Here is a 13269-nt window from a genome sequence, read left to right as displayed (position 1 = left end):
TTGTGGAATCTTATCATTTCTCTTGTTTGTGTTTATGGAAGAAGAAATAGATAAAAGTTAAGTGGAAAAAATTAAATAATTTGAAAACAAGAATCTTAGTCTTCAGCAAACTGTACCAGTACTGGACCTGCTGTACGTTGGTTGTATTCCCCCTCAACTTCAGCTATTTAGTCCACTTAAGTAAGTATTTACAAGAATCAGCAGTTTAACTATTCTCCAAAAATTCTATAGGCACAGAATGAGGAAACTGTATCAATGAACAAGGAGTACATGATAAATATTTTTATTTTTAAACACTGAGTTTTACATCTTTCATATAAAAGATGAAATTCCACAGCCTGTTTCTTAAAAAAATTATACTTACTAATACTTTCTTTACTTTTTTTATAGAAGCCAATTTCCTTTAAATTTGCAGCTTTTCCCACATAACTTCTATAGAATCATAATCTCTCGAATATATTTCCAATATCCTTTAAAAAATAAAAAATTCATACAAGATAATTTTATTTAACATAGTAAAACTTAACAGGTTATAGTATAACTACCACCCTTCTGGCTATCACTGAATACTTTTCCACTACAGAGAAGCCAACATGTTGGGGTAATCAATTCTCTGTATTTACTTTTATTAAAAAGAGGTTTTTGGTAGTGAGAACAAATAATCTCTCATTTGTTGCTTGAAAGCCTAAAATAGGATCGTTGGTTTCTAGGCTTGCTACCTGCTGCTTAGCAACCTGTCCTACTTGCCTGCCTTCCTTTCTGTTGTACAGTACAGTGGACATGGGAGTGGGCTGGCGGTAGATGAATACTCGGCGAAGGCACTCACAGAGGGCTGCGTAAGAGTAATTGGGAGCACAGGCGAAAAATTTTTTGTCTCTCTTTGATGCTTGGACGTAGCCTGACAAGAAATAAGAGACAAACAAATAAAAACCCTGTATATTAAAAAAAAGAAAAATGTGATTAAGCATTTAATATTTCATAGTTTTTACTACAAATTAAAATGCCTCAATAAAATATACACCATAAATACTCAACAGTGGTTGAATTCGGAACCATTAATGATTAGCCATCATCAGTTTCTCCCAACTGCTGCAAAAATAGCTTTAATTCCTAAGGAACAAAATAGGTAGGGTTTTACCTCTTTAAGAAAAATAAAACATAGTTCCTTATTACTTCCATGAATAATTAAAACACTAAAAATCTAAAATCAATAGAATTGAAAACATGTCAAACTATCTTTAAATGCCAATTTAATAATCTGTTAAGCATCAGACTCTTGATTTCAGCTCGGGTCATAATCTCAAGGTTGTGGGGCTGGGCTGAGCAACTGGCTACTCACTGGGTGTGAAGCCTGCTTGAGAGTCTCTCCCTCTCCGTCTGCTCCTCCCCCTGCTTGTGCTCCCTTGTACTCTCTCTCTCAAATCTTAAAAATAATTAGGCTCATCAATCACAGATGTAGCATTACAGAATTCTTTTTTATCAAATAAATGAGAAAAAATTATAGAATACCTCTGTAATTTCTGGAGTGTGTCCATAATATAGGCCCCAAGCCTGAAAATGCTAATATGACAATGCATTCTCATTATTTCTGTTATGTTAGTGGTTTTTTTATACACCAGTACCAACAGTGTAATAGGATTTTGTTGTACTTCAGCTTCCAGAAGTAAAATCTGGAGACAACTACAAGATGGAATGAAAATTCAAGTATCTAATTTTAAAAACTCAATTAGGACATCCTTTGAAACCAAACTTTGAAAAAAATCTTGTCTTTTAAGAAAATCTTTACAGGTTAAAGGGCATTTATGTTCTGAAATATAAATGAGGATTTTCAGATTGGAACACAGTTACTAAAAGTCATAACATGTGAAATAAAAAGTAGGACACTAATGTAAACTGAGATCTCACCAAATAATGAACAAAGGAACAACTGAGCACAGGAAGATCACTACTGTTTTTTAAGGTTTTATTTATTTGAGAGAGAAAGTGTGTGCGTACAAACAGGGGGGAGGGAAGAGGGAAAGGGAGAGAATCTCAAGCAGACGCTACACTGAGACCCACAATGAGCTCGATCCCATGATCCTGAGATCCTGACTTGAGCTGAAATCAAGAGCTGAACACTTAACCCCCTGAGCCACCCAGGCACCTTTCAATACCAGTTTTTAATATTAAGCAGGGTTTGAGGGGGACAAAGTGAAGGGGATGTAGATAACTATTTGAGTGTTTTAGAATTAGCTCTCCAGGCTAACTTTGAGATAATTAAGTGTATCTAGTATCTCAAGACTACGTATCTAATGTAATGATTTAACTTATATTCAAGCACAGTAGAACTCACCTATGATAACGGATTTAGGGATACAAATGAAGAATCTGAGCATATAAAAATTATGAGATACCCTTTTCTTTACTGAAAAAAGATTCAGAATTGCAAATTGTAGTACAGAGGCTAGAAATTTAAATTTTTCAACAAAACTTTGTATTCTATATCATAAAAATCCATTTGGAGTCTGAATTAATCATTAAGCAGCCTGTATTATTAAATATAAAGGAAAGCGGACAAATCTCTATAATTAAGGTTGTATTCAGAATATATAATTTTACTTCCTATTGCCAGTTTAAAATCACTCAATAAAGCAATAACTGTGTTTAATTTATATAAACTTCTACCACACAATATTATTTAGACATTAAATCAATTATTGCATAAGTCTACAATTATGTTGATTAAGATTTCAGACATAGTTTTAAAGCCATTTTCCCTTTTATCTTACAGAATAAATTTGGTTTCTGCTTACCACCATTTCTCTAAATGTGTTCATTACAATGGCTCTCTTTTGCATAGAAGTTCCATGAAAGATGTCTCCTCATGTGCATTATCTTAGAGCAATTTTATCATGTTTTTGAAGATTACTCTGAGGAAACCTAAATACAGGTTCCATGCATGGTATTATGAAACCCACTGTTCATGTTCTAATTCAGAATAGTTTACTTGGAATAAACAAATGACTGATAGAATGATTCAAGTGGTTAGATAACCACTTTGATTTCTAGTCTGAGTTGACCTTCTGTACAAGCATAAAAACAGATTAATTCTACTGTTCTGTTCCAAAAGTATTAATGTTTAAAATTAAAACAAACTCAAATTTTTAAAAAAATGAACTTTAAAAAAAAAAAGACCATAATTTTTGACAGAATGGAAAATACTTGCAAGGAGCTAGCTTTATACCTAAAGCGTTGAAAGTTGCAATGTGTTCCCACATATCCTCTTGTTTGCTGGAATGTGGTTGCCAGAGTAGGGCATCAACATCATGGCGCAAACAGAAGCAGGGCATTTCTTTAGGATCCACTATGACAGAGAAAAGGTACTGGTTGCTTCCAAGATTCACCTAAAATAAAGTGACAAAGAATAATTAACAAAGTAATCGTGATGATGCCAATAACTGACACACAGTGCTATGTCAGCAACTTTTCTAAACTTTCTATATGCATTATCTGATTACCTCTTCAGAAATGCACCTGGGAGAAATGTGCTAGTGTTATGTCTGTTTTAAAGTTGAGGAAAGTGGTACACAGGGCCTTTAAGTTACTTGCCTAAGGTCAGCCTGGTAATAGTGGAGCTGAGATTTGAACCCAGAATCTATGGTTTTGGTTTTTTTTTTTTTTTTTTTTAAAGATTTTATCCATTTATTTGACAGAAAGAGAGAGCACCAGCAGGGGCAGCAGCAGGAGAGAGAGAAGCAGGCTCTCTGCTTGGCAGGAAGCCCAGCGCAGAGCTGGATTCCAGGACACTGGGATCATGATCTGAGCTGAAGGCAGACACTTAATGGACTGAGCCACCCAGGCGTCCCTGGAATCTCTCTTCGTAACCACTATACTATACTGCCTCTCAACTGTTAGTAACCCAGTTTATTTAAAACACGATATAAACCACTAATTTATAGGCAAAATATTTTTTAAACCTTAAATTTTAAATTTAATTTTAAATGCAGTATCAATTTTTTAAATCACAGAATACAAATATGAAGTTTACAAATGGTTAACTTGTAATAATTACCAAGAACAATGATAGCTACTAGGATTTATGAACATGTGCTTATATGCCAACCATGTTATAAATATTAATCTCAACCTATAAGGCTATTATTATCTTCATTTAACAGATAAAAGAACATACTTGGAAACTTTGAGAACTTGTTTTAGGCTACAAAGAAAAACCACAATGCTGGGATTCAAGCTCAAATCTGTCTGTTTGCAAAATTATTTATTTTGAAGTACTATTTAATTATAGTATCAATGTCAAGAATGTTTATTATGTAAATTTTTATTGCAATATTGATGACTATAGCAATTCATTTTAACATAAAACCAACAGGCTCAGACTCCTACTTGGATTCTACCTACAAGACTCCTTCTTTTAATGAAAATAGGTTGAAATAATATTCTTTACAGAAATGTTATTATCAGAGTTTAAAATGCCTAAATACTATACCAACAAAATCAGACTGAATGCAGAAAACACAAATTATGCATAGTACGTGATAAATACTGAATTGCTCTCATGAGTTTCAAGGCAGACTGGAGAATAAAACATTGGGCTAAAATGAGAGGTAGAGCCCTGACCTGTATTCAATAGGGAAAACTGTGAAGTGACTCTCCAGCAAGAGGACTTGTTGGTATAGCTGTGCCAGCACAGGCTCCTGGCCACAGGAGAATCCTGTGACAGAGCAACCCAATTTCTGTTGCCCAGCAATGCCTGGGATAGCAGTTTTGTTTGTTACCTACAAAAGGAGAGGCTGGCAGACTGTATTCACAGATTATACCAGCATATATGTATAGATACTTACAAGGATGTTTACTGCAGCTTTGTTTACGTTAACAGTGAAAACACTTAAAACTGGTACATTCTTTTTTTTTTTTTAAGATTTTATTTATTTATTTGACAGACAGATCACAAGTAGGCAGAGAGGCAGGCAGAGAGAGAAGGGAGGAAGCAGGCTCCCTGCTGAGCAGAGAGCCCGATGCGGGGCTCGATCCCAGGACGCTGGGATCATGACCCGAGCTGAAGGCAGAGGCCTTAACCCACTGAGCCACCCAGGCGCCCCCTGGTACATTTATTCTTTAAAAAAAAGGGGGGGGGGCCTTATTCTGATTTAGATGTTCCTTCTCTTCCACTCTCACTTTATATGTATCTCCATTACAGTAGAGTGAAAATACTATTAATTACAAAAACAGCGATTTCACACGGTTTGCTTTTGCTCCTGTTAATCACTGGCTAAATGGGGTTTACTTTCAAAACCACCAACTGCATGGCCTTTAATAGTAAGTCTGATGGATCCAACACTGCTTCAGCTCTCTTCCCTGCATGTCCCTCTAATAGTCCCATTTATTTATTTACCAAGGGCTTTCAGAGAAAAAAAAAATAGTTGAAATACAAATATGGGTTGAAAAATATTTTCATAAAGATTCATTTACTTTTATGAACCAAGTGCCTTAAGAATGTAATTGGTATTAACAATGAAAATAATGTACCTCGGATCCTGGCATACTCGGATCCTGGCATGAACAGACAACACTGAGAGAATAGAAGGCCCTGAACCACCAAGTAAAAGGCTGACCACTGAGGGAGATCAGTCATGAAATAAGAAGATGGGGGTGTAGGTCTCTTGCCATGTGCCCATTATTCCAACTTACATGTTCCTTTTCTTCCACTCCCACTTACTTTATGTGTGGCTCCATTACAGTGAAGTCAAAGTACTACTAATTAGAGAAATAGAAATCCCACACGGTTTGCTTCTGCCATATCTTTCACACAGCATTCTGTCTGGACTCTTCTTACCCTTTCTTGCCTGATGGATTCCTTCTCACCCTCCAAGATTCCATTCAACCATCAGTTGCTCTGGGAACTTCCCCTAGTCCCATGTTTATAAGAGCTGCTTGAACTCTTGAGAACCTCCAGCATCAAGTATAACATCCCAAATGAATTATCATATTTATGTGAGATTCTTAATATGCATGGATACCATCCATGGTCCCCTGATTAATGTACCCCCAAAAGAGCCTTTGTAGATACGAGTTAGTTAAGGATCTTGAACTGGAGAGCTAATTCTGTCCTACCTGGATGGACCCAATGTATTAATAAGGGCTTTTTATTTTTTTAAAGATTTTCTTCATTTGTCAGAGAGAGCATGCCCAAGTAGCAGGGGTGGCAGGCAGAGGGGGAGGGAGAAGCAGACTCCCTGCTGAGCAGGGAGCCCTATGTGGGACTTGATCCCAGGACCCTGGGCTCATGACCTGAGCTGAAGGCAGACTCTTAACCAACTGAGCCACAGGGGCATCCTGAACAAGGGTTCTTGTAAGAGGAAGGAATCACAGATACAGAAGGTGATAGACAGCAAAAGCAGAGTGATAGCAGGGAAAGCCTGCAAGATCTTATGCAGTTGGAGAGCTGCACCCACCTGCCCAGGGATGCAGGCAGCCTACAGAAGCTGGGAAGGGCAAGAAAAGGGATTCTTCCCTTATAGCCTAGAGAAGAAATGCAGTCCCAAAGCTTCATTTTAGGACCTCTAACCTCTAGAACTTAAAATAATTAATTTGTGTTGTTAAAGCCATTAAATTTGTGCTGATGTGTTATAGCAGCCAAAAGGAAACAAATAGACACCTATCACACAAGACAATCTGGAGAACCAGAAGTTTGTTTTCTCGTTTCCATGTTCTAGATAAATACTTTTAAATGAATATTTTATGAAAGAAATCATTATTTTAAAAACATTTCCAACAAAGCTAATCTGTCATTAGAGTTGGGAAAATTTAATTCTATCTACAGTTAGAATAATTGAAGATTTTGTAAGGCAAAAAGTACTATGATTAAGTTCTCAAAGAAATATCCACTGGAAGATGATCAGGGTCAGCAGCTTCCACACTCAACCAAGTACATAGCATTCTGGGTGTCAAGAGACTTCCTCTATGTCCCCAGGTTTTTTCCAATGTTTAAAGAAAAATGTCCAAACTGGTTTGAATGGCATTTTTGAAAGCTTCTCAAACCTGACCCCAACATACCTTTCCAGTATTGGCTCCTATTACTCTCCTCATAACCTAGCATTTAGCAACACTAGATCATAACTTGTAAAACTGCCTCCCCTACGTTCCCACTCTTTTGTCACCATGCCTTTTCTGCTCACTGCATATCCTGACCATTACATGCAGGCATACCTCAGAGATGTTGCAGCTTTGACTCCAGACCACCACAATAAAATGAATTATCACAATAAAGTCAAATGAATTTTTTGGTTTCCCAGTGCATATAAAAGTTACGATTATACCATACTGTAGTCTGTTAAGTGTGCAACAGCATGTCTAAAAACAATGTACATACCTTAATTAAAAAATACTTAGCTGTTAAAAAATGCTAGCCAGCATATGAGCTTTTGGTGAGTTGTAATTTTTTTTTTTTTTTGGTAAGGTTTTATTTATTTGACAGTGAGAGAGAGAGTGAGCACAAGCAGGTGGAGTGGCAGGCAGAGGGAGAGAAGTAGGCTCCCCAATGGGCAGAGAGCCCAGTGTGAGGCTTGATAGCAGACCCTGAGATTATGACCTGAACTAACTAAAGGCAGGTGCAAACCGACTAAGCCACCCTGACGCCCTGAGTTGTAATGTTTTTGATGTGGAAGGTCTTGCCTCAAAGTTGATGGCTGCTGACTCATCAGGGTGGTTACTGCTGAGGCTAGGGGTGGTTGTGGCAATTTCTTAAAATAAGACAACATGGAATTATCTGCATTGACTGATTCTTCCTTTCATGAACAATTTTTCTGTAGTATGTGATGCCGTCTGAAAACATTTTACCCATAGCAGAGCTTCTCTGAAAACTGAGAGTCAAGGGGCGTCTGGGTGGCTCAGTTGGTTAAGCGGCTGCCTTTGGCTCAGATCATGATTCTAGGGCCCTGGGATCGAGCCCCACATCAGGCTCCCTGCTCAGCAGAGAGCCTGCTTCTTTCCCTCCCTCTGCCTGCTGCTCTACTTACTTGAGCTCTCTCTCTGTCAAATAAATAAATAAAATCTTAGAAAAAGAAACTGAGAGTCAATTCATGCAATATTCTAAATCTTTTGTTGTCTATTTCAATAATCTTCATAGCATCTTTACCAGAAGTAGGTTCCAACTCAAGAAACCACTTTCTTTGCTCATAAGAAGCAACTGTTCATCAGTTCAAGTTTTATCATGAGATTGCAGCAACTCAGTCACATCTTCAGACTCTCCTTCTAATTCTAGTTCTCTGGCTATTTCCATATCTGCTGTTACTTCCTTCCCTGAAGACTTGAACCCCTCAAAAATCATCAACAACTTCCAAATTCTTTATCAAAATTGGTACTTTGTCCTCTTTTCAAGAATCAAGAATGTTCTTACTGGCACCATAAATGGAAAATTTTTCCAGGTTTTCAACTGATTTTGCCCAGATCCATCAGAGGAATCATAATCTATAGCCTTATAAAATGTGTTTCTTAAATAAGACTTGTAAGTCAAAATTACTCCTTGGTCCATGGACTGCAGAATGGATGTTGTGTTAACAGGCAGGAAAACAACATTAATCTCACAGTAACATCTCCATCAGAGCTCTTGGATGACCAGATGCGTTGTCAATGAACCGTAATATTTTGAATCTTTTTGCTAAGCAGCAGGTCTTAATAGAGGGCTTAAAATATAAAGTAAACCATGTTATTAAAAAAAAAAAGACTGTCAACCAGCTTTGTTGTTCCATTTGTATAGCAAAGGCAGGTAGATTTAGCATAATTTTTAAGGGCTCTAGGATTTTCAGAATGGTAAAGGAGCACTGGCTTCAACTTAAAAACCCCAGCTGAATTCACCCCCAATAAGATAGTCAAGCCTGTTCTTTGCAGCTTTGAAGCCAGGCACTGACTTCTCCTTTCCAGCTATGGAAGTCCTAGGTGGCATCTTCCAATATAAAGCTGATTTGTCTACATTGAAAATCTGTTGTTGAGTGTAGCCACCACCATTAATGATCTTAGCTAGATCTTCTGGATAACTTGCTGTGCTTCTTCACCTTGCACTTTCAGGTAATGGAGATGGCTTCCTTCCTTAAACCTCATGAACCAAACTCTGATACATTCAAACTTTTCTTCTACAGCTCTTACCCTCTCCCCACCTTCACAGAATTGGAGAGAGTTGGGGTCTTGCTCTGGGTGGATATTTGGCATCAGGGAGTGTTGTGGCTGGTTTCATCTTCTATCCAGACCACTAAAACTTTCTCCATATCAGCTGAGGCTGTGTTGCTTTCTTATCACTGGTGCATTCACTGGAGTAGCACTTTTAATCTCCTTCAAGAACTTTTCCTTTGCATTCACAAGGTGGCTAACCATTTGGGGAAAGAGGCCTAGCTTTTGATTTTAAAATGAGAGACCTGCAATCTTTCCTTTCACTTTAATGCTTAGAAGCCATTGTAGGGTTAGTAATTGGCTTAATTTCAATTTGTTGTGTCTCAGGGACTAAGGAGGGTTGGGGAGGGAAATGTCCAGGTTGGTCAAGCAGTCAGAATTCATACGGCATTTATAGATTAAGTTTGTCATCTTATACAAGCGAGGTTTGTGGCACCCCAAAACAGTTACAATAGTTAACATTAAAGATCACTGACCATAGATGACCATAACAAATACAATTTTTCAAAAACTTTTAAAAAACTATTATTTTAAGAATTACCAAAATGTGACAAGGAGACAGAGTGAGCAAATGCTGTTGGAAAATGGCATCACTAGACTTGCTCAGCACAGAGTTGCCAGAAACCTTGAATTGTGAAACAAAAAAAAACCAAGAAAAACAACAAACAAAAACACTGTATCTGTGAAGCACAATAAAACGAGGTTTGCCTGTACTTTATGCTGTATTCAAATAGTACCTGGTCTTCTGAGGCAACAGTAATTTATACCTCTCCTATAGAACTTATCTCATTTTTTTTACATGCTCTTTGAGGATGAGAACTATGACTCTAGGTAGGGTACTTAGCCCCTATTTTATTCTCCTGTAAATATATAATAATAGTACTTATTTCACAGTTGTTATAATGGATAAAATTTACTTCAAGCACCTACATACTGTTTGGCATGGAGAAAAACCTTAGTAAATGCAAATATTCATTATTACCATTCTAGGAATCTTCTATATATTCTTCCTTAAATACTACTGGCATTCTAAAGTAAACAAATGAGATGAACATCATCAATGGGGAAAGCATAGCAACTTAGCAGTGATCTTCATGGAATCATACAGCACTAAACAATTTAATGCCTAAGAAATGTATGAATAACTATTAAAAAGAAAACCCTTACTGTTAATCAGCATATTTAATTTAGACAAATTTCTAAACCCTTGCACCATTTCAAAACTAAGAAACACAAAATTCATTATCTGCTTGTCATTTTACTGTCAAATAAATTCTATTTTATCTATTCTATTTATCTATTTATTTTTATAAAAACAAAATCTATTTTATCATACCTGTATGCCCATCACTTTCAATTTTATACCTTCCTATAATATATATGTTTCAGTAGTTTGCAGATCTGCTCAGAAAAAGTGAACAAATTATTCTTGAAATAAGATTTGGATGCTTGAGATATACTCTCAAAACCAAGTTTCTGGAACTTTAAAATAAATTAAAATTAACTACTCTGATGCTACTAACTGCAAATAATATACTGTGAGACAAGACACACACTTTAATGAGGTAAACAAATTTAGAATTCTTTTTTTTTTTTTTTAGATTTTTTTTTAATTTATTTGACAACTCACAAGTAGGCAGAGAGGCAGGCAGAGAGAGAGAGGAGGAGGAAGCAGGCAGGCTTCCTGCCAAGCAGAGAGCCCGATGTGGGGCTCAATCCCAGGACCCTGGGATCATGACCTGAGCTGAAGGCAGTGGCTTTAACCCACTATTTTACCCCCAACAATTGAGAATTCTATGTGTAGTAAGAGATTGTGTAATATTCATCTTACCTAATAAATTCCAGCCTTCCTTGTCTTCATTTTAAATCAAATATTCCACACAGCTAAATAAACAAGATTATGTCACTAACAAACAAGCAAAAATTATGCCCCTAAAAGATGTTTGATCCTTCCTGGGTTGGTCAGTGGCCATGATAGGAAAATAGGCTTATAATTCCATTCAAAGTTGCAAAATAAGACTGGATAAAGGAATTGCATATAAACACTGATTTTAAGGTAACATCTAAAAAATGTTTGGTTTCATTCTTTTCTTAACAGTACCGGAATCTTGTGGTAATTATTTACACTTTTTACTACTTTTTCTTGCCTCACTTTAACTAGTATGGATTTCCAGCATGATGCTCACTAGAAGTAATGAGGACACACCCTTGTCTGTTACCAGTCTTAGGGGGAGGCATTTGGTCTTTTACCATAAAGTACAATGCTAACTCTAGGTTTCTCAGGGAGGCAGTTACCTTCAATTCCTAGTTTACCAAGCATGTTTTTTTTAAAAATCATAAATGGCATAAATGTGGCTAAAATATTTTTCTTTAGTCTAATGATAATGCTGAATTTCACTGATTGATATTTGAATGCTGAATCAGCCTTGAATTCCCAAGATAAACTATACTTGGTCATGATGTATTATCTTTTTACTTATTACTGGATTTCATTTACTAATATTTTACTGAGAATCTCTGCATTTTATTCATGACAATATTGGTTTCTCTTTTTTCATACTTTTCTTTTTTTGTCATATCTTTGGCCATTAGAGTACTGGGCCTTCTAAAATAAGTTGAGAGGTATTCCTTTTATTCCCTGAGATAATCTGTAGATGGATAATACTGTTTCTTCTTTTGGTAAAATACCAGTGAAGCAATCTAGGTCTGGAGATTTCTTTGTTAGAAGATTTTTAACAAGAAATTCAATTTTGTTAACAGATATGGGACTACTAAAGTTATCTATTCCTTCTTGAGTGAACTGTGGTAATGCTTGTCTTTTAAGGAATTTGTTTCACTTAAATTGTCAAATATATGAAAAGAGAGTTGCTTGTAATACTCCATTGTTACATCTTAGTGTCTTTGGACCTTTATGCACATTTTTCTTCCTGATATTGGTAACTTGTTTCTTCTTTTTCCTTGGTTATTCTGGCTAGAGACTTGTCAAATTTGATCTTTTCAAAGGATGAGCTTTTGGTTTCATTATTTTCAGTTCCACTGATTTCTGCTCTTTTATTAAGTTTCCTTTCTTCCATTTGCTTTAAATTTGGTTTGCTCTTCTTTTCCTAGTTTAAAGTGCAAGCTTAAACTATTAAACCGATACACTTTTCCTTTTCTAATATAATCTGTAATGCTATAAAAATTCCCTCTAAGCATTGCTTTAGCAGCATCCTACAGATGTCTGTCTTCATTTTCATTCAATACAAAAGTTCCTAACTTCCTTTGTGAGGTCCATTATAGCTCATGGGTTAATTTAGAAATGTGTTATTTAATTTCCAAATTATTTGTGTGTTTTCCAGATTTTTCTGTTTTACTAATATCTAACTTGTTATGGTCAGAGAACACTCTGGTTAGGATTCTCATTTTTAAAATTTGTTGAGGATTATTTTGTGGGCCAGAATATGGTCTATTCTGGTGAATGTTCCCCATCTCTTCTGGGATTCCAATCAGATATAAATGTTCCTAAATGCTCAGTTTTTGTTTTTTGATCCCTATCCCACCCCACTTTGGTTTAGGTTCTACTAATTTTTAATAACCTATTTTCAAGGTCCCTAATTCTTTTTCCACAGATCTACTGACTATACTGATGAGTTTGCTGAAGGCATTCTTGTTGTTGTTGTTTTTTCTAGAATACTCATTTTATTCTCTTATAGTTTCTCTCTCCTATAATTCTGCATTTATTTATGTATGTATGTAACTAACCTTTCCACTAAACTCTTTAACATCACACAGTTACTTTAAGTTCCTTGTCTGGTAGTTCCAAAATACAGATCATTTGAGTCTGATTACCTGGTCTGCCTTGTTTCTTGACTGTGGAATGTTTTTATTTTCTTCTCTTTGTGTGTCTTGTATTTATTTTTTTCTTTTTGGTCTTGTGATTTTTGATTGAATACTGGATGTGAAAAACAGTGGAGAATGAGGTAAATAGTATTTATGCCTGGGAATGGACACACTTCTGGTAGGTCATTAGTGTGGGAGGTTATGACAGAGTCAGGTTGTAAAAAGGCTGATCTAAGCTTGAGTTCTGTTGTTATGGTTACTCTCAGTGTATTTCTGGCGTCAAACCCT

General features: G+C 36.1%; 1 protein-coding gene across 2 annotated transcripts in view; it reads right to left on the bottom strand.

The window, feature by feature from the left end:
• Window positions 1–261: 261 nt before the first annotated feature.
• Window positions 262–13269, bottom strand: part of NUDCD1 (NudC domain containing 1) — an 80653-nt gene continuing 67645 nt past the window's right edge. For both annotated transcript variants that reach the window (XM_080801353.1, XM_080801354.1), the window contains 2 exons: window positions 3224–3383; window positions 262–898 (listed from right to left, as the gene is read on the bottom strand). In XM_080801353.1, coding sequence (XP_080657479.1) covers window positions 606–898; window positions 3224–3383 — 453 coding nt within the window. In that variant the 3' untranslated portion in view covers window positions 262–605. The remainder of the gene's footprint in view (window positions 899–3223; window positions 3384–13269) is intronic.

Source organism: Martes martes (genome assembly GCF_963455335.1).
Source record: "Martes martes genome assembly, chromosome: 4".
In the NCBI taxonomy this organism is placed as follows: domain Eukaryota; kingdom Metazoa; phylum Chordata; class Mammalia; order Carnivora; family Mustelidae; genus Martes; species Martes martes.
The sequence above is the reverse complement of the archived record's forward strand: the minus strand, read 5'-3'. Positions and strand labels throughout refer to the sequence as shown.